The sequence below is a fragment of the Octodon degus genome, unplaced genomic scaffold (genome assembly GCF_000260255.1).
Source record: "Octodon degus isolate 3935 unplaced genomic scaffold, OctDeg1.0 scaffold00137, whole genome shotgun sequence".
Taxonomy (NCBI): domain Eukaryota; kingdom Metazoa; phylum Chordata; class Mammalia; order Rodentia; family Octodontidae; genus Octodon; species Octodon degus.
Window position 1 is genome coordinate 7,121,940 of NW_004524713.1, and position 19,019 is coordinate 7,140,958.

The 19,019-nt window shown below is 49.9% G+C and overlaps 1 protein-coding gene across 4 annotated transcripts in view; it reads right to left on the minus strand.

The window, feature by feature from the left end:
* Positions 1-542: 542 nt before the first annotated feature.
* The window catches only part of Lhx6 (LIM homeobox 6), a 24,159-nt gene continuing 5,682 nt past the window's right edge, over positions 543-19,019 (minus strand). For 2 of the 4 annotated variants that reach the window (XM_023701601.1, XM_023701600.1), the window contains 6 exons: positions 13,767-13,987; positions 11,187-11,287; positions 10,877-10,972; positions 10,530-10,704; positions 7,453-7,556; positions 543-2,324 (listed from right to left, as the gene is read on the minus strand). In XM_023701601.1, coding sequence (XP_023557369.1) covers positions 2,178-2,324; positions 7,453-7,556; positions 10,530-10,704; positions 10,877-10,972; positions 11,187-11,287; positions 13,767-13,987 — 844 coding nt within the window. In that variant the 3' untranslated portion in view covers positions 543-2,177. Of the gene's footprint in view, positions 2,627-7,452; positions 7,557-10,529; positions 10,705-10,876; positions 10,973-11,186; positions 11,288-13,766; positions 13,988-19,019 lie in introns of all 4 variants that reach the window. The other 2 variants (XM_004641490.2, XM_004641491.2) reach the window with 2 other exon arrangements.

Sequence of the window (19,019 nt, forward strand, 5' to 3'; positions counted from 1 at the left end):
GCTGATGATGTAGTGGCCCTGGAGCTGACAAAGCCACTATACAAGCCAGGGCTGTGCAGAAAAGCTGGGTCCTGTCTCCTTTCCCTGGTTCCCTTACCCTCCCCTTATCAAATTCTTCCCTATCTTCCAAACAGGCCCTTGTGCACCTCCCTCCTCAACCATCCAACCATCCACTCCCTTTTGTTCCTAGTTTGTGGATTTCTCATTTGACAATGTCCAGCTCAAAGCTTCACTTTTCCCTCACAGCATGCTGAAGGACACCTGTTCACAGCACTGGTCAGACTGAGGACTCTTCTGACCGGGTGGTGCTTGGACCTTTCACTAAGTCTTAAGTCACAGGGGCGATGCAGTACTTAGAGAAGAAATCCGTCATTGCGCCTTTGCAATGTACAGTTCCCCAACAGTGAATGGTACCTACTTTCCAGAGTTGCACTGCCCAACAACCCAGATATTCTAAGAGCCAGACACCTAACTGCTCAACCAGAGAACAGGCAAGAAATGGAATCTCATCATGTTCTGGATTTAAGTGCCAGCACTTCTACTTGCATTAACTTTATTTATTACACAAATAAGACATTTACAAAGCACAACATGAAAGGTATGTAACAAAACAGACATTGGTTTTACAAAAAAGTGCTTACAATTTTTTTCCATGTGTGTGTTTTCCCCTTTTGTTTTGTATTTAAATAAATAGTTTCGACGGTCTGTATGTTCCCAGGCTGTTCTTAACAAGGTAGTGAAGACGTTTGACTGCAACATGCTATGGCCATGTGATCCACTCAAGGAATAGACCTTGGGAGGAGGCTCAAGGCAGAGTGGGTCCTAAGTGAGCCTGGGCAGAGCTCAACTGGCCACTTACCACATGGTTGTGATTAGGGTTTTGATCATTAGGAGCAAAATTCAAAGGAAAGATTTGAGTCTCTGGGTGCCAGGGATCAAGCCCAGGTAGCTCCTGTTGAGTCAATGCCCATCACAGAGTTGGGCATAAGTTTTCCACTGGATGAGTTCTGAACTGTGTGTCACACTCATCACATTGAGAGTGTTGTTTTCTTTGTCCTTAGTCAGCTGTAACATCTTTGGAAGGGAGAAGATTCAGGTTCCCTTCTTGGGCCACACTCAAGCCTAACTCTCCTCCAGGTCTCAGAGAAACTGGTGTTCAGGTTCTCATTTAAGTGCCTACTTCAAGCATGTGAATTCTGAAAGCTCATCCAGAGTCAGTGAGATTAAGAATGTTGCAATCAATTAATGATATCTGCCATGGGTTAAAATGGGGACAGCAACTGCATGTTTTCCTGTCCTATGGTCTCCTTCCAAATGTAGGAATAAAGACTTGATCTAAAACATGCTTACTAGCAGTTTCTAGTGGGAAATGCATCAGGTCTCCAAGTAGTTCTAGAATTAGAGGATAAGTTTGAAACAAATAGGCGTCCCCTGAAAAACAAATCATGGATGTGTGCTGTCCGAGCCCTTTGTTCAGAGTGGAAGAGTTGCAGCAGAATGGGATGAATGTGAACATAGCTATGTCTGGCCTCTGTTCTTAGGAGTGGGTAAGGTGGGGGCTGAGCAGAGCTGGTGGGGAAACCCAGTGTTACCAGCTAGAACCCTGGGCTTGGCACCCCCACCTGGGCAATGGGCAATGGGCACTTCTCTCTAGTGGCAAGTGGGCTGAAATTAACATTCTGGTTGCCATTAAACTGGGCTCTGTTCCCTGGCTCCCCATGAGTGTCCTCCCCTCAAGAGAAGACTTGGCCAGGCACCTCTGTCAGGAGTAAACACCAAGATTCCCCAGTTCTAGCCTTCTCAAACATTCAGAAGTGTCACCACATACCATTTCTGCCATGATTCCTGCATATATGGTAGATAATGAATTGGGAGGAAAAACTCCCCTCCACCGAGCATCCTCTTTCCTCGCCTTGGAATGGTTAGTGTTTCTCCCAGTCCAGGGTCCCCAATCCCTCCCTGGTCTGCCTGCTTTCTAGTTCAGGCAGGCCTTCATTTCTGCCCTATTGGGCCTCTTAGGGCTGGTCAGTGTCTCTTCTCTTTCTGAATTAACTTGACATAACCAGACAGATGGAAATGATAAAATTAGAACATAGCTTTCCCTTGGGGACATCCCACAAACACTGTAGAGTTTTCCAGACAAAAGCAACAGAGTGATTAACATTGGGGGTTGTTGACTATTCAGAATTCAGAGATGGTTCCAAGGAAGTAGTATATAAAGGCCAATACGAGGGGAAAGAAAACCTGTAAATTAGGAGGCTGTTGGCGTTGCAGGATTCCATTTGCCTTTTGCTATTGTGATCAGCTGAAGTTGACGATAACTCCTGTTTAAATGGGAAAAACAGGCTGTTGTTTTCACCCTCATTCCAAATTTCAGGGAGCTCTGCCTTCCAAGAGGAGGACTCTGTAGTGCTCCTGGGGGTTTCTGGTTCTCAGCAGGAGAGGGAAAGGCTAGGCTTGGGGGGCCAAGCTGGCGGCGGGCAGGATGGCGGGTGGGGGTGAATGCGGAGGCTGTGGATCCCTGGCTGTGACTCGGACACTGGATCTCAGCAGCTGAGGGGCAGCTGTGGGGTGCCCATGGACAGATGCACAAATGCCGGCAGCTTTAGTACTGAAAAAGGATGACCTGCAAGAGGAGGACATGGGAGGGGACTGAGCTGGGGGCCAGCCCCACCAGGCAGCCTCCAGGGGAATCTCAAAGGCATGGAGAACTGGAGAATGAGTTGGGCTCAGGGCCTAGGTTTGGATTTAAATCCTGGCTCTGCCAGTTTACTTGCTGTGAGAACCTGGGCAAATCATTTTCCTCTCTGAGACTGTTTCCTGAGTAAAATGGGGATGACAGGGAAGATTCAGCAAGCAACAACACCAGCAACAAAAAAGCCTGGGAAGTATACCCTACATCTTCCATGAATTATTTCACCAAAGCCACACCTTGACCCCATGAGGGAGCCCCAGCATGATCTCTGTTTCACTGGAAGGCACTGGGGATCAGAGCGGTAGCAATGAGAGAGTATGTGGTCACAAAGCTAGGAAGAGGTAGACCCAGCATCAGAACTGGCTGGGCTCCAGAGCGAGGTCCCTTTACTGTACCAACTTTACCTCTTCAAGAGCACCATGACAATACCACTGAGTGCTTCCTACCCAGCAGGCAGCAACCTACACACTCCATACGCACTTCATCCTCACGGAGCCAAGAGACAAGTGACGACTTTCTATTTCCCTCCTCCACTGAAGCACCTAGCTGACACCTCACTGCCACACACACACCAGCTCTCTGAAGTTCAGGTTAAGGATTCCTAGCGGGCTGGTCAGTGGGATGCGCCTTCCCAAGAAGACAAGAGATTTCAAGCAGTCCAGGGACATCTAGTGGGCACAACCATATGGTGGATATCTTCTAATCAGGAACATTCTTGCCTGGTAACATTCTTGCCTATCAGAGAGGGTGGGGAGGAAAGCTCCCTCATGAGGATGTTCTTCTCTTAGTACAGGTCCCGCACCCCACAGGTTCAGTAATCTCTGATCAACTGCAACCCAATACACTAGCACTTTTGTTGACTCTTTGAAAACAGAACCCACTCATATAACTGTCATTATACTATATTGCTGTAATTGCTCTATTTTGTTATTAATTATTGCTGCTAACCTCTTGCTGTGCCTAATTTGCAAAATAACTTTTATCATAGGGATGTATGTGTGGGAAAAAAAGGTAGTGTATTTAGGGCTCAGCATTACCCATGGTGCCTTAGAACAAATCCCCCACATATAGGGTGGGATTTCTGTAATCCGATAACAACCAACACCTATGGAGCACTTTCTGTGTACCAGGTAGTGTGTTAGACTCTTTTCATACATCACTGCATTTACTCTCCATAGCACTCCTAGGTGGTGGGAATTATCATTAACTCCATTTTGCAGAGGCAGAAACTGAAGCTCCAAGAAACTTCTGCTTCAGAATCTCTGAAGAAGGAGGTAGCGTCCTTGGCCTGCAGAACACACAGCTTTGGGCTCTCATTACAAGAGCTTGCTCACAAGGAAAAACCCTGGTCAGACCCTTCCCTCCATGGGCTCAGTCTTTCAACCTGATCAGTGATAGCTTGGTTTTAAAAACCTTCGAAGTGCTACAGTTGTGGGACCAGAATAAGTGATCAGGAAAGAATGTGGTTCTGGAAACTCACAGGCATGTGTGGCCAAACGATGATGCAGGAGAGACAGGAAGCTCCTCTGAGAATGTCCAGGGTATTGTTCTCCTGGCCAGGCCAGTGCTGGTCTGGATGAGTGGGTTCAGGGATCAGCCCTAGGGGGGAAACTGAGTCTTCTCACAACTGTGCTGGCTGAGGCCTGGATGGACTTGGGAGAAAGCCCATGCATTGCTGAGCTGACTGCTCAGTCCACACACCCTGTGACCCACCAGGCCCTACAGGTCTGACAGGATGTGAACCCAAAGATCCCTTACAGCTGGCAGAAGGCTTCATAGTGAGGGCAGTAGGTAACAGAGACAGATACACCCTTTCACGCAACGCTTCTGGATACAAAGCTGGGACCCAGCCCAACTAGAGTGAATTCTGGCTCAGCAGACAAACCCAGGGGCCAGAAACCTAGAGCCAAAGCTGCCAGAGCCTTGCCTGGCTCATTTTTCAGGCTGAACAAGACATAACCACAAGCTTAGCTGAGCAAGCAAGAGAAAGGGGCTCTTCTCCAAGTGCTGAGACCAGCCTCAGACACTTCCAAGACCCACCCACTTCCCTCAGTGGGCCAGAACTTTCATTACATAGCCCCTGTCAGCTCTCCCCACTTCCCTGGGCCTCGGCCACACTAAGGATCCTGTGGTCCCCTCAGACCCACTCCTCTGTGCTTCTGCACACTTACTCTTGACATGGAATGTCCTTCTCCCCAAGAGCTTGTCACTCCCCTTATGGGTTCGCCAAATCCATAATTGTCCCCCATTTCAACTGTATCACACTGGAGTGTAATTGCCCATGTTCTTCTTCTTTTGGCAAAGAGCATGCCAGCTTCCTTCCTCAGTCCCTGTCCCAGTCTAAGAGGACAAATTCTCTCCTACTAGCAAGGAGCAACAATTCCAAGGCAGACAGTCCTAGGATTACAGTCAGCTCTGCTTATGCTCGCTGTGACCCTGGACAAGCTACTGCTGTTCATGAGTCTCGGTTTCTACAAGTACAAAACACAGATCACCATAATCCTCCTCACAGTGAGGCTGTGAAGAAGGAGGTCAGAGAGAGCGAGAGAGCTCTAAAGTGCTACAAAAAGAAGTGATTACTAAACTGCAGACTTCAAAATCCAACAGATCCACCATATCCTGGGACAAATCATGTCATCTTTACTTGAGGAAGGCCACCTCCACAGCCACAAGGTATCAACTCGATGATGTGTACAAAGCACTTGTCTCAAACAGAGAAAGAGCTCAATAAACAGCAGCTCCTACTGGGAACATGACAGCCTCAGAGCGGACTTTTCTGGGGTGTTCTCACCTGCTCCCAGATTCTTGTGTTGAGGATTACAATTTACTTGTAAATATATCTATCCAACTAGGCTGTCTATAACTCCATGCTGTAGACCTTCCTCTGTGATGCCCATTACAGAGCCTAGCACATGCAAAACAGAAGGCAGAGCTAAAGGAAATATCCCAAAGGAGTGCTCTCCACTCCAGGCTCCCCTTTCCAATTCCATGGGCTGAGCCTGACACGCCCGGATCTACAGGGTGTTCAGGGTCTCACTACTAGATTGGACTCACAGTCATCTGCCTGTTTACAGCCTCCCAAGAGCTGGGATTACAGGCGTGCTCCACCACGCCCAATCTCAATCACCATCTCAGCATGCCCCAGGAGTGGGGCCAGCATGGCAGACCAGCATCGAACCCCTGGCCCCTGAGCCTGCTTGCAGGCACTTTAATCTGCTGAGCTATTTGGCCGGCCCAGGCTTAGGAATCTATGCTTTTCCAATCTTCTCACGTGATTGCAAGATATACCAAGACTGGAACCTACTGGACTGGAGGGTCCTTGAGGACCTCTTCATCTTTAAAGCACTGATCTTTTCTACCTAGACACCATACCACCTGTGGCTTCCTGCCTTGTATGGCGCATTCTCCTCCACTCTCAGGGTACCACCACAGTGATGCTTCTATAATACCTAGCATTCCCCTCCCATGCTGCCACAGAATAAAGTCCAAATCCTCCATCTGCCAACCCCAGGCACCTGCTTCTCACCATGTTCCCCCTTAAGCCTGTGTGCCAAGGACAATGAAGAGCTCACAGTGCCCTGAAAGTCACAATGGCTCCTGTTTTCCCTCATAAACTCTGATTGAGCTTCCAGGCCTGGGTTCCAAGGCTGCCTTCCTCCAGAAAGTCTTCCCAGCATCTCTTTTGCCCTCTCATCCCATCCCCATACCCCATGAACTTATTGAAGCTTTTTATCACACACACACACACCCACACACACCCACCCACACACACACACACACACACACACACACACACACTCACTCACTCACTCACTCACTCACTCACTCACTGTGTTCCCTTCCAGTCTGTGGCCCCCTCAAGAGCAGTGACCATGCTTTGCTCATCTCTGTGCTCCAGACTCTGAGTAAGTGAACAAATGCACAGGTTCTCACCCAGGCCCTGACCTTGAGCTACATACAGGGGCCTCTTAGAACAATGGCTTCCAAAGCCAACTGTGAAGGGTCTCAGAGTTGAGAAAGAAGTGAGGCTCCTACCTCTTTGTGGTTTCACCAAGCAGTTCTGCCTACTTTCATCTGCATTATGGACAAGATTAAATGCTCAGTTCTAGTGCCTTAAATATCAAAGCCCTGGGGCTAGGGAGATGGCTCAGTAGAATAAGCACTTGCCTGACAAATGCAAGGGCCTGAGTTCAATCCCTTGTTCCACACAATAAATAAATAGATAAATAAATAAAAACCCTCAATCCCCTGGACAATGTCTAGCATTCCTCTGGATGTTTAATCCTAATGCCTGAACAGCCAGAGATCCAGTTCTAAAGGGGAGGCCCTCTCCATTGACCAAGGTCACTTGCTGACCTCCGATCCTTTAGCCCTACCAGCTCTAGCTATTCATCTCCAACAGACAAAAGTGAAAAGGAGGAAGAAAAGCCAGAGAGATGGTAGGAGACAGAAGCCTTTCCTGGAACCTCAAAACTTAGGCAAAGTAAATTCTCCAGACTGAGGAAGACAAGGCCACACAGTCAGTGGGGAAAAGAGGCCTACAGGGGGTGGGGGTGTTAGGGAGTGACCCTGCACATGGAACATACTGGCAGCTGCTCAACTGACTGATTCAGGGGCACTGTGGGAGCCTAAGCAAGCTGGGCAGAGATGGTCTGCCCCAGAGGGACATGATACCCCCTCAGTAACTGGCAATGCTGCTGGAAACCCATCCCCAGCAGGGAAGCTCTGATCCCTTGGCCCAGCCTGGCTCCATTTACCTTCTCACCCCGGTTGGAGAGTGGCCCATCCATGTCGGCTTTGAGGTGGACGGGGGGTGCGGTGTAAGGCAGCCGGCAGTGCACCTGCCCACACTGTACCTGACCTGTGGAGGAAAGGATGCCTTGGAGCCCATTCCCCAAGCTCCGTGAAGGATCCTCCCCCTACCCTGCACTCTTGCAAGCTACAGCTCACTTGTTACTTACCACCTGGGCAACCCTGGGCAAGACCCATAGGTTGGCCATAGTACTATATGTGTAGGGCTCTAAAGAGGGTTGGGCTAACTGCCTAGCTGACTGATAAGCACTCTTATATGACTAGCTAGTGAATACCTCTTGCAAGCAAGCCTCTACCCCCTCTGTCAGATCCTCACCAAAGATGATTTACCAAGTACCTCCATGAGGACTTTGTCCTAATGACAACTGCAACTCAACACTACCAGCAACCCCTCTGCTCCTGGTCCTCCCTTTCACCTTTATTATTTTAACCCCAATTCTCTAACTTGCTATATACTTTTATTGTTTATTTGTGATTGATCAATTTCTACCAACTCCACGAAGGCAGGGATGTTTATCTGCTTTCTAGATTGCTGTAGATTTCCAGTACCTAGAATGAGACATGGCATCTAGCAGGAATTCTTTACCTCTATGTTGCATGAAGTTTCATACCTTATTCCAGTACCTAAAACTGATGGGAAAAATCTACTTTGATGTCTGATCCCAATCTCTCATGCTTCAGCCTATTTACTACTCTAGCAGAGAATTCTTTTGCTTGTCTCTTCTCCAGACTTCATTCTCTTTGGTCACAGAAAGAACTCTATGCAGAGTTACAACTAATATATAATTTAGGGCAAGTCATGGTGCCCTTTGAGCCAGTTTCCTTATCCATAGAATAAAACAATTGTATTAAATTAAAGATTTCTAACTCCCTGGGTGTTTAAGAAATCCATAAACAGCCTCAAATTATTCAAATACTTGTGTGTCTGTGCAATTTTCTGGGGCCCAGTTCCAATGCTTTCATCAGATTCTAAGCTCTAAGACTTCAAGAAACTCAGGATCGTATGACTTTAGTTAACTGAAAGTCAGTAGTCAATTTTCCTGGGGCCTGGTTCTAACACTTTCATCCTGCAGGAAATTAAAGCTTCCAGGATTTTAGTTAGCTATAAAACAAACTGCTAGGTTGACCTTCAGTCATGAGCAAGAGGTGGCAGGTCCCAGACCGCCCAAGCATCTTCCACCTCAAGATGGCTCCCATCTCGAGGGGAAGAGGAAAGGGTCCTCCAGCCCCTTTTTAGGCATCAAAGAGAGTTCCAGACTTGGTCAATGGGAATGTGTGGACAGAGTCCTAGCCATACTTCAATGGGGCCACCTAGATCCATTACCAATTCCACAGCAAGTATTAGCTGTAGACTAGAACCCTGGTCCTAGAGGGCTCCTGGTCCTCAAAATCACTAAAAATATTTAATGGGTTCTATGCAGGGCTGAACATGTCACTACTTAGAAATGAGAAGGGGAAAGTGTCCCTCCTGCCAGACTGATGGGTCTGAAATGCAACATATAAAGAGTCATGGTCCATCGTAGCCGTGCTGTAGACAGCACTATGCACTCCTAGCTCTGCCACCATGACAAGAGCAGTCAACACTTAGCTGACATGAAATGCTGAAGACTACATCGCCTATCTCGTTGGATGTTCATAACACTGCTTTGAAGTACGGACTTTTATTGTCCTCATTTTCTTACAGATGAGAGAACCGATAAAAGAACTTGCCTGAAGACACCCAGCTAGTAGATGGCAGGTGTGCTTGAAGCTGACACCAAAGCCAACATTTGATCAGTAAAAAGTATTGGCTCCCACTGACAGTGGGCCTGGTTTCCTCATCTATTCAAATAGGATAGTGATCTGTGATGTTCAGAGACACATACAATAGAGTATCCAGTAAACAACAATTCTCAGTCTGACCTCCCTTTTTTTGCCTTTTACTTGGAGCCAGAAAAGGGAATTATGTGTGTGTGACTTCACATTTTCTGTTTGGTTTTGTCACCCCCAGCTTTAAGGAAACAGATCCAAAAGGAAAGAAAGAAAGAAAGAAAGAAAGAAAGAAAGAAAGAAAGAAAGAAAGAAAGAAAGAAAGAAAGAAAGAAATCTGTGCATAGCACCTGCTCAGGAGCAGACTCGGACTCTTACTGTCTTCCTTCTCCAGGATCCTGTTCCTATTACTTCACCAGGATTGGCCCTCATCTCTCTGCTGGTGCTCACTGCCCAGCCACACCAGCCCTCCCACATTCAGGAGTTTATTGTCCACCCATCTCCTACTCTGGAATGTGAGTCACAGGGAGCACAGCAGCTGGTCTGTTGTGCTCACTGTTGAATCCCTGTGCTAAAAATACAAGAGGTGCTTGACATTCTGACAGGATGCCTGAATCCATCCTCATCCTTTGAGAGGCATTATTATCATCCCGGTTTACAGATGAGGAAATCGAGGTCGAGGAGGTGAGGTGATCTGTCCAAGGCCTCACAGCCCTGAGTGGGTCCCGCCACACCAGCCTGCTCCCCCAAATGCACCTGCAGCCAGGATGCTTTCTGGGCCCTCAGCTGCCCACACTGTTCCCTCCAGTCCACATGCCTCAGTAATTCCTACTGACTTTCCCCTCTCCGAGGCAGCCTCCTCAGCTGCATTCGACACTCCCGTGGGTATCTTTCCTGCAAAAACCATCCCAATAACTGCCACACACTGTGGTTATCATTCCATGCTGTCTTGCCCACCAGAACGCAGACTCCACACAGCAGGAACCTTGCTCATCTAAGGAAAGACCTAGTCCCTCGGCCCTGGCCCAGAGTGTGTACTGGAAAGACATTTTGGAAAGGTTAAATCGCTTGCTTCTAACAAGGTTGCCGCCCCGCTGAGGCAGAACGAGGAATTTACTCCTTCCCTGACCCGACTAGGTCCAAGTGACTTCAGGGGCCCCATCTTCAGCACAATGCTCCGCAAGGCCTCCCGGCATCTTGGCCTCGGCCCCTTACAAGCCCTCCTTAGCGTTCCTTTCCCGCAGGTCCCGCGCCCCCTGTCGCGGTCACTTACTCTCAATGTAGCCGTGCAGGGTGACCATGCGTGCCCGCTCGGGGCTGCTGAACGGGGAGTAGTGGATGTCGTCGGACAAGGCGGAGGGGAGGCGGGTCGGGGGCGCCCCCGAGGGCGGCACTGGGTGCTGCGGTGTGTGCTTTTTATGACGTGCCCGGCAGTTTTGAAACCACACCTGGAACAACAGCCTCGGCAACCTCAGCCTCGCGGAAAGGGGTCGGTTCTGCTACCGGGGGTCCCCAGGCGGGGCTGCCTCATCGCCTCCTGAGGAAGGGTGGCCGGGTGCACCCTGACCCTCGGCACCTCGGTGAGCTCCGGGGCTCCCCACCCACCCACCCGGGCCGCACCTGGATGACCCTCCGGCTGAGGCCCGTCATGTCCGCCAGCTTCTGCAGAGTCTGTGCGTCGGGGTTGTTGTCCTGCGCGAACTGAGCCTGCATAACCTGCGGGGCGCCGGAGGGCGATGAGGCAGGGGCTTGCGGAGGTCTCTGAGACCCCGGCCCAATCAGAGGCTCTGGACCCGAGGCCACGCCCTAAGCAGCTATAGCCCCGCCCCGCCGCGCGCGGGTCCAGGCCGAGGGGTGGGGCCAGAAGGCCGCTCGGCCCCGCCCCTCCGAGACCCCGCCCACGCCCCTAGGCTCTCGGCTGGCTGGGTACCTGCAACTGCTCGGCGGTAAAGGACGTCCGTGCGCGCTTGGCCGGCTTGGGCTGGCTGTCCTGTTCCGAGGGCACTGCCCCCTCCAGCGTGAGGCCGTTCCCTGGGGGCGACAGAAGCAGCTGACCACGCGTCCGCATCTCTTCTAGTAGCAGCCTGGAAAGGACGGGGGTGGGGGGAGCTTGTCCCTGGAAGGGTCAGGAGCGGAGTTGGCTGGGAGTGGGGATCCCAGGGTCGTAGTTCCTGAGCTCAGTCTTTGGGGAAAGGGCTTGTGTTTGGGGCGTCCATGCCACACTGTTCTTTACGTATCACAACCCTTAACAGAGGTGACATTATCTTCATTTTACATGAAGGGAAACTGAAGCTCAGAGAGAAGAACTCTCCTGCCTGAAAACTTCTGGCTAGGATCTGAAAGCTGGCTGACCCTAACGTCCCAAACTGGGCTCCCTCATGGTTAAACCGGGGGAAACCAAACTCTGGTGGAGGTAAGACGCAAGCGGGCTCCAGAACCCGGACTCCAATTTTATAAAAAAAATGAGTGGAAGAGAAATGGATGGCTATACACAAAGCTGTTGGCGGTGGTTTATCTCTGAGGAGTACAATCATACAGACCTTCTACTTTCAATATTTTCTATTGAAGTCTTCAAGACAAATAAATGTTGCTTAACTTCTCTGAAATTTAATTTTTAAATGATGTATATTTTAGATATTTCTTTCTATTCATGTTACTTTTACTATTGTAATTGTAAGCCACTAAATTCCCATTTTATTTTTAACGCCTCATTTTTTCCGAGTACGAAGTTCATACACGGGCCTCATTAAAAGTCTAGAAAATTTCAATAAACACAAAAAAGGTAGAAAATCACCAGCAATTCCACCACTTAGAGATAACCACTGCTATCATTTTAGTGTAATTTTTTAATTAGCACAAAAACTACATTGATGGAATAAACAAACACTCCAAAATACATAGAATTTTAAAAACCTGGAAAGATAAACACTCAAATGAGAGAAGGTAGCATTTGGAGTCATCTTGATTTTGTTTTCATTTTTGCTTAGCCACCTTCTCTAATTTTTCTTTGGTGAACGTGTATAGTGTGTGTGTGTGTGTGTGTGTGTAATGTTTAACAAACAAAACAGTAGCCCACACTGAGAGTTGATCAGTAAGGGAGATTCGAGGCCCCAAGCCCATGGCCTCTGCACCAGGAGAACCAGGTGTGCCAGACAAAGCATGCCTAAAGGTGGTCATCCTTGACCCAGGTGTGGAGGAGCCTAGGTTATTGAAGTTCACTTGCTCTCTCCACTTTGCCTTGATCCTGGCAGGAGAAGGCGATGGTCTTGGTTTAGTCACATCCAGGAACATTCTGGTGGTCCCCAATTAGTCCTTGGACCAGGGCCTAGAAATGGAGGCAGGGTGGTCCATAACCTCCCCCAGAGGAACTGGGTGGGAGTGAGGCAGAAATTGTACAATAGTAATAACCCATAGCAAAGTAAACAGGATTAATGTGGCTGTTCTTTAGATAGAAAAATGAAACTTCTGGAAACAGCCATATTTCAAAACAATTCTGGTTTTATGAAATCTGATTAAAGGGACCTGGAGCCTGGGGTGGGGAGTGGGGTACAGCATGGTATGGTGTACTATGGTATGGTAAAGAGCTATGGTAGTAAAGATCCTGGGCTTTAGAATCAGCCAGACCTACCAGCACACAAACTATGGCAAGCTACCTACTGCAGATAACATCTGCCTTTTTCCTTACCTATGAGATGGGGATACAATACCAATTTCCTAAGATTATTGTAAAGATTATCTAAAATAACCCATGTTATAGAGAAAATAACAGTGTCCACAGACACCATGTGGGATGGGTCCTTGCCTCTGCCCAAAGCCCAGCCTCCATTCCCTTCTCAGCTCTCATCCTGAGGTCTGTTCTCGGGCTTCTATGCCTTGGACAATAACAGTTATCAGAGCCAAAGGAAACTTAGGCATCAGATGATGGGACTGAGGCCTAGAGTGGAAAGGAAACTTCATATGTTAGCGTAGTATGCTGAAGCTGGGTCTCTAGTCTTAGGGACTAGCTTCTTTGCCTTTGACCCAATTTCCAAGGCCACTGGGCCAGGATGAAACTTCCACCCTCAAGTCTCTGTTTTTAGTTTTTGCCAGGATGGAAGTTGGGAGAGTAAATGGTACATTATCTCCAGGCCTGGCCCAGGCAGTGGGAAGGGATGAGCTCCCAGGCCAGTGAGCACTTTCCAAAGGTGGAGAAGGCTGACTCGTTAAGATTCCATCTCTTGGATCATGGAGTGCCTCCTAGCTTGACAACACGTCAGCTCCTCTATCTATGAGAGCATCACATTAGCCCCATTTTACAGCTAAGTTAACATAGTTGCAGGGATGGCAGTATCTTCCACTCCCATGCAAATGGCTCAGCCAGAGGGCAGGCTCTGCAGAGCAGAGTTCCACCTTCACATTGCCCCTAGGTGGTCTAAGGAACGCCCAAGTTTGTAAAGCAGTATAGGTTGTGTCTGGGTTGCTGGGTTTAGGTGAGAAAGGACAGAGATGCCCATCAGGGCTGGGTGGGTACCGTTCTCTGCGGCTCTCTTGAGGTTCTCAATCATGGTGTCATAGTGAATGCGACACAGCACCTTCTCCTCTACCAAGCCGAACTCTTCACCAGTGGACAGCTGGCGCTTACAGGAGAAGCAGGCAAAGCAGGCGAGGTGATAAGCGTTGCCACGTGCCCTTCGCACCCAGTCACTGGCGTAGATCTGTCGGCCGCACCGGGCACACTTAGTCCCAAATCGGCTGCAACACAAGGGAGCAGGGACAGGTTGGGGAGGCTCAGACTGGCCATCTCTTAGCTCTTACTCCCATCCGGTGGTGTGCCACACCTAGCTTTCTGGCCTCAGTGCAGTTGCTCTCTCATTAACCTTTTCTTGGATGAACTACCCTTCTACAGCCAAGTCCCACCCAGAAGGGGAGCTGGTGGGTGCTTCTGTTTTCTTCATGGTGCTTTTACGACTTTTCCAAATTTTCTATAATGGTCACTTACACTTATAATGACTGTGTTCATTAACACATCGTAGCTCTTAGGAAAACATAGTAATATTAATAGGCAAACATTTGAGCACCACATGCCCACCAAGATTCTCTGTATTTTACATTGATTATCCCAATTAGTGCTCATTTTATAGAGAAGAAAATAGGGGTCACTAAGTCACACAGCTCACAAGGATAAGAACCTCAGCCAGGCTGACTCCAGAGATGAATAAACTCTATCCCCAACTATATAAAAGCTTAGAGTTCCTTGGAAGAGAAATTGGTTTAATTCCTCTTAGTTCTCTCTTTCCTTGCCCTGAGCTGAGCTAGCTGACAACTAATAGTTGTTTAGTCTATGAAACCTATGAAGGCTTTGCAGTCTACAAAGAACCCATCTAGTCCTAGACTCTAGAGCCTATGACATTCTGACACTGAAGGCTGAAAAACACAAAAATAATAGTTCCAAATCAAATATTCCCTTTCCCCTTTATGCCTTGATTCCACTACTTGCCCTTCTCTCTCCCTGCTTTGTAGAGGGCCATTCCAGCATATCACCAGCCTGGGAGCCCCTCCAGCAAGCAGGAGGGAGTCAAGCCTTGTTCAACTGGTTGGCTGTCCCGACCCTCTCAGCCTGCATTTCCTCTGTTGTGTTCCCTAGATCAGGGATGATGCCATTGTGACTACTAAATCATATATTCGTCCCTCTTCAAAACTCCATATTCGTCCCTCTTCAAAACTCCACTCCTCAGGGGCCAAGGGTTCTGCTTCGGAAAAGGTCTCTGAGATTTATCTCCTCCTGTCCATCTTCACGGCCAGTCTCCCTCTTAGACCACACTCCCATCAGGCAGCCCCGTGTGCCTGCCTCTCCAGGTTCCAATCTCAACCTGCCGCCTCATCCTCTTCACTACTGTCACAAAATTTCCCACCATGCATGTGGGAATTCCGCGTACACCCTACCTACACCTCTTCAGCAGCTCTGCTCTCCCCTCAGGATCCCACGCAAGTCACTTGAGGCTTACAAGGCACAACTGCTCCTTTTCAGGCCCATCTCCTTCCCTGTCTTCTTCAAGATTGCCCCAACCCCATATCCAAGTCCAGTCTGTCCAAATGAAGGTCAGCCCAGGTCTGTATTGCCCCCTCTAAAGCACATTCCCACCTCCAGGCCTTATCCCGGACTAGTTCTTTCCAGAACATGTCCACCAGAGACCCGCCACCCTCTTAGCATTGATCACAGAGGTCTGACAATGGAGTCCTTGGTTCTCCCAGTGCTTTATCCCAAGCATCGCTGGGAGGAGACAGCAGACCAAGATTGGCCTCTCTGTCTCTAGGAATGATACCCTTCCACTCAGAAGAGCATTAGCAAAAGTCTGTGTGTGGCTGGAGGAATCAGCCTAGCAAACCCTCTCTAGTTACAGTCGACCTTACTGCCGGATTGCTGTGGCCTTGGTTAGCTCTGGTGACCGCTGGACAGCCATAGGGAAGCACAGGTGCTCTGTGGCCACTACCAACACTGTCCTCCAGATGGGTTTACTCAAGCCCCTGCTGAGCGGCTCCGACCTCTGAAACTGTTTCTTCAGAGAGAGCCCAGCACGTCAATGGGCTCTCTTCCTAATCCTGCAGTAAATAGGGTGAAGGACCAAGCCGCTTTGCCCAGCCTGGCCTCCCCAGCTTTTGGACCAAGCTCCTGGTTCTACTACCCAACTAGTGGCATCCGGATGAGGCACACTCTGGCTTCCCAGGGGAAGCTAGCTTTCTTTCCATTCTCTGTGCTTGGGGAGGACAGAGCCCTCACCCATTCGCAGAGCCATTCCTGCGGGAGGTGGTGGGGTCCTGGGCACAGTGCCTTCTTTGCACATCCTTAACTTTGTCAAGACAGTGTGAGGTAGCCACACTGAAATCGATTTTTCACACGTGGAACTGGCGGTTCAGACCCTGCAAATGACCACACAATTGCGGGGCCAGGGTTGAGGCTCTCACCCAGGTGAATACCAGACTAGAAGCTGCTGAGAGCAGCCAATCTTGGTTTGAGGTAACCTGGGACCGCAGGAGCAAGAACAAGAAGGGGGCCTGGTCTGACCTACTAGGTCAGACCCTATGGGAGGAGTGTGGGTTCTAAAAAGTCCCGCGCGCAGGGCCGGGCAGGTCGCAGGCGCTTCCAGAGGCGGGAAGCGCATCCTCAGGAAGCAGGGAGCGCAGGGAAGGCCCCAGCCTTCAGAGGTCAGGAGGGCAAAAACTGCCGCTCCTCCCGCTTGTGACCTCTACGCGCCGCGCCAGAATGTTCGGTTCTGAGGCTTGCCGTCGGCGGGTGGGATTCCTCGGCCTCCGCCAGAGCCTTCCCAGCGCACGCACCCTCGATCTTCCTGTGGTGCGAGTCCCTGGCGTCCGAGACCTAGCACTGCGCCCACACGTAAAACACTGCGCCCCAACGCCCAGCTCCGAAGCGGACACCGACAAAACACTCATCAGCAACTTTTTCATCCCAAAGGTCAGAAGCTGTCAGCACTGGGTTTTCTGGAATTTGCTGTGACTGGACCCAGTCAACGAAATAATCTCCGCACTGCATCCTCGGAGTGACGATAGGGGATGATGGGATGGGTTAGGGTCTTTCCTGCCACGTGGCCCCCACCCAGAAAAGGGGTCAAAGTCACGGATAAAAGGTCCGAGGAGGCTTACGGTTGATGGATGCTCTGACAAACCAACAAAGTCCTTCCCAGGCGGACTTCGAGGCTGGAGCCGCCCTAATCCGGAAGCAGCGAAATGGAAGGCGCAGACAACGAAACTTCCAGGGAAGGGGTATTCGGGAACTGTGAGGGGAGCGCCGAAAAGATTAGGGGACGTTCCTACGGCCGTCCCAGGCTTGGTTAGATTGGTCTAAATCTCCGATGCTTTTCCCTGGGTCACGGTGCACCGGAGGTTAAGACCTGAGGACTGAGGGGTGCTTTGGCTGCGGAGAAGTGTCCAACCGTGGCGGCGCATCCTAGCCGCTACGGAAAGGAGTAGCGTGGGCATCGCGCACCACCGAGCCCTCGCTCCTCAGAAGGGGAAGCACAGCGATCTGGATACTCCTGGTTGTGCAGCGTGAGCTGTGCGCCCTTGCCCAGCGCTGCTTGCTCTCCAGGCTTACTTCCCTTGGATACCTAGCAGATGCTCGGTAATTACTAGTCCAACAAATGAGCGCGCCGGAGTTTCACTATGATCCCTTCCCCCATTTTTTAAGCTACACCTTTTCTGCATAAGGAAACCAAAGCACAGAGTGGGAGCTCTAATGTTAGGAAGCTGTTGAGCCGAAGCGCTGAAACTCAAAGCTGGAGTTCGCTTGCTTGGGGCTCCAGATGCTCAGTAGGTGGATGGCCTTAGACAGATTCTCTCCCTGAACATGGAGGCTTAGAGGTGGAGCTTTTCCTGTTCCAGTGTCCCATCCCTTCTAGACAAGGCCTTAGGGGACGAAGCCAGCAAAACCAGAACCAGCAATTAAGAGGTTAAAGCGGCCAGCGCCTCGGAGGTCTCGGCCTGTGGCCCCTCCCCTTCAACTCCCCTCTCTTTTCCCCCAACATTTGTCCCCCAACAGCTGGAGGCTGCTGCCTCTCCCCACCGCGGTGGGGGGCCGCTAGCAGGCTCTCAATCTCCCCGGGGCCCTCGCTTTAGGGGAGGGGGTGGGGTTCTCCCTCAGGAGTTCAAGAACAGCTCCCGGGCTGGAGGTGGAAGGCTAGGGAAGGATGGGGACCTGCCCTAGGTCCAGTGGGCTAACAGGGAACAGCAACTTCTGCCGTGGAAACACCCTGCCCCTATATACAAGGAGGGGGTAGTTAACCCTTTATTCCTCAGTGTTGTTGTCAGAAGGGAAGACGGACCAAAGCTATTTGACCTTGGCAAAGTGGCTCCAGACTCCTGACTGAGCAGGGTGCTCCTCCAGTACTCCAAGGGCCACCCAGGAGTGCTATCCATGTGAAGCCCTAGGAGCCCGACTGGGACCAGCAGAGAGGCACCTTTGCCATTTCACAGGTCCCACAATGCACAAAGAGGTGGATGGCATGTCTTCCATGGAAAGGAGTGTGGGAATGTCCTTGGAGTTAGATGTCCATAGCCTCCACCACTTATTAGCTGTATGATCTCACCCTTTAGGCCTCAGTTTCCCCTCAGATTATGAGATAGCATATGCACAAGGTGAACCTGAGGATTAAATGAGACAAAGCAGTGAACAATCAGCACAGTTCCTGGCATATCGAACTCTATACATTCTGATGCTGAGTGGCCTCTCTCTTTCCCCATCCTGCCATACTTTCACACCAGTTGTGTGACCCTGATCATGTCTTCCTGCAGGACTCTCTCCAACTATATAAAAGGAACAATGCCCCAGAAAGCTGAGCTAGCCATGCCCTATTTGTGCAGGTAGGAGAACAGGGGGGAGCTAGGGAGAGAAGACTGTGGCTACTACTGCCAGGGAAATAGGAATGGTCCCCACGCACTGTTTCTCTCCCAAAGTTTCCTTCACTTTGTGAGGGAAAAAAGATCCCAACAGAGAAGGGAAGACATGTAGAACCCTATTATTTTTTCCTATTGGTATTCCCCCCCCACAGACACACACACACACACACACACACGTATTCTCATAGAGTAAAGTGAGGTAAGTGAGAAGTAGGTTGAACCCACTGGACTTAAAAGGTCCTGTTTGGACAATGAATTAGAGACACTCATTGCGGCACAGAGGTCCAGAAACCTGACCAAGGACACAGAGCCAGTGAAAATTCAATGCCTTTCTCTCTCTCTCTCTCTCTCTCTCTCTCTCTCTCTCTCTCTC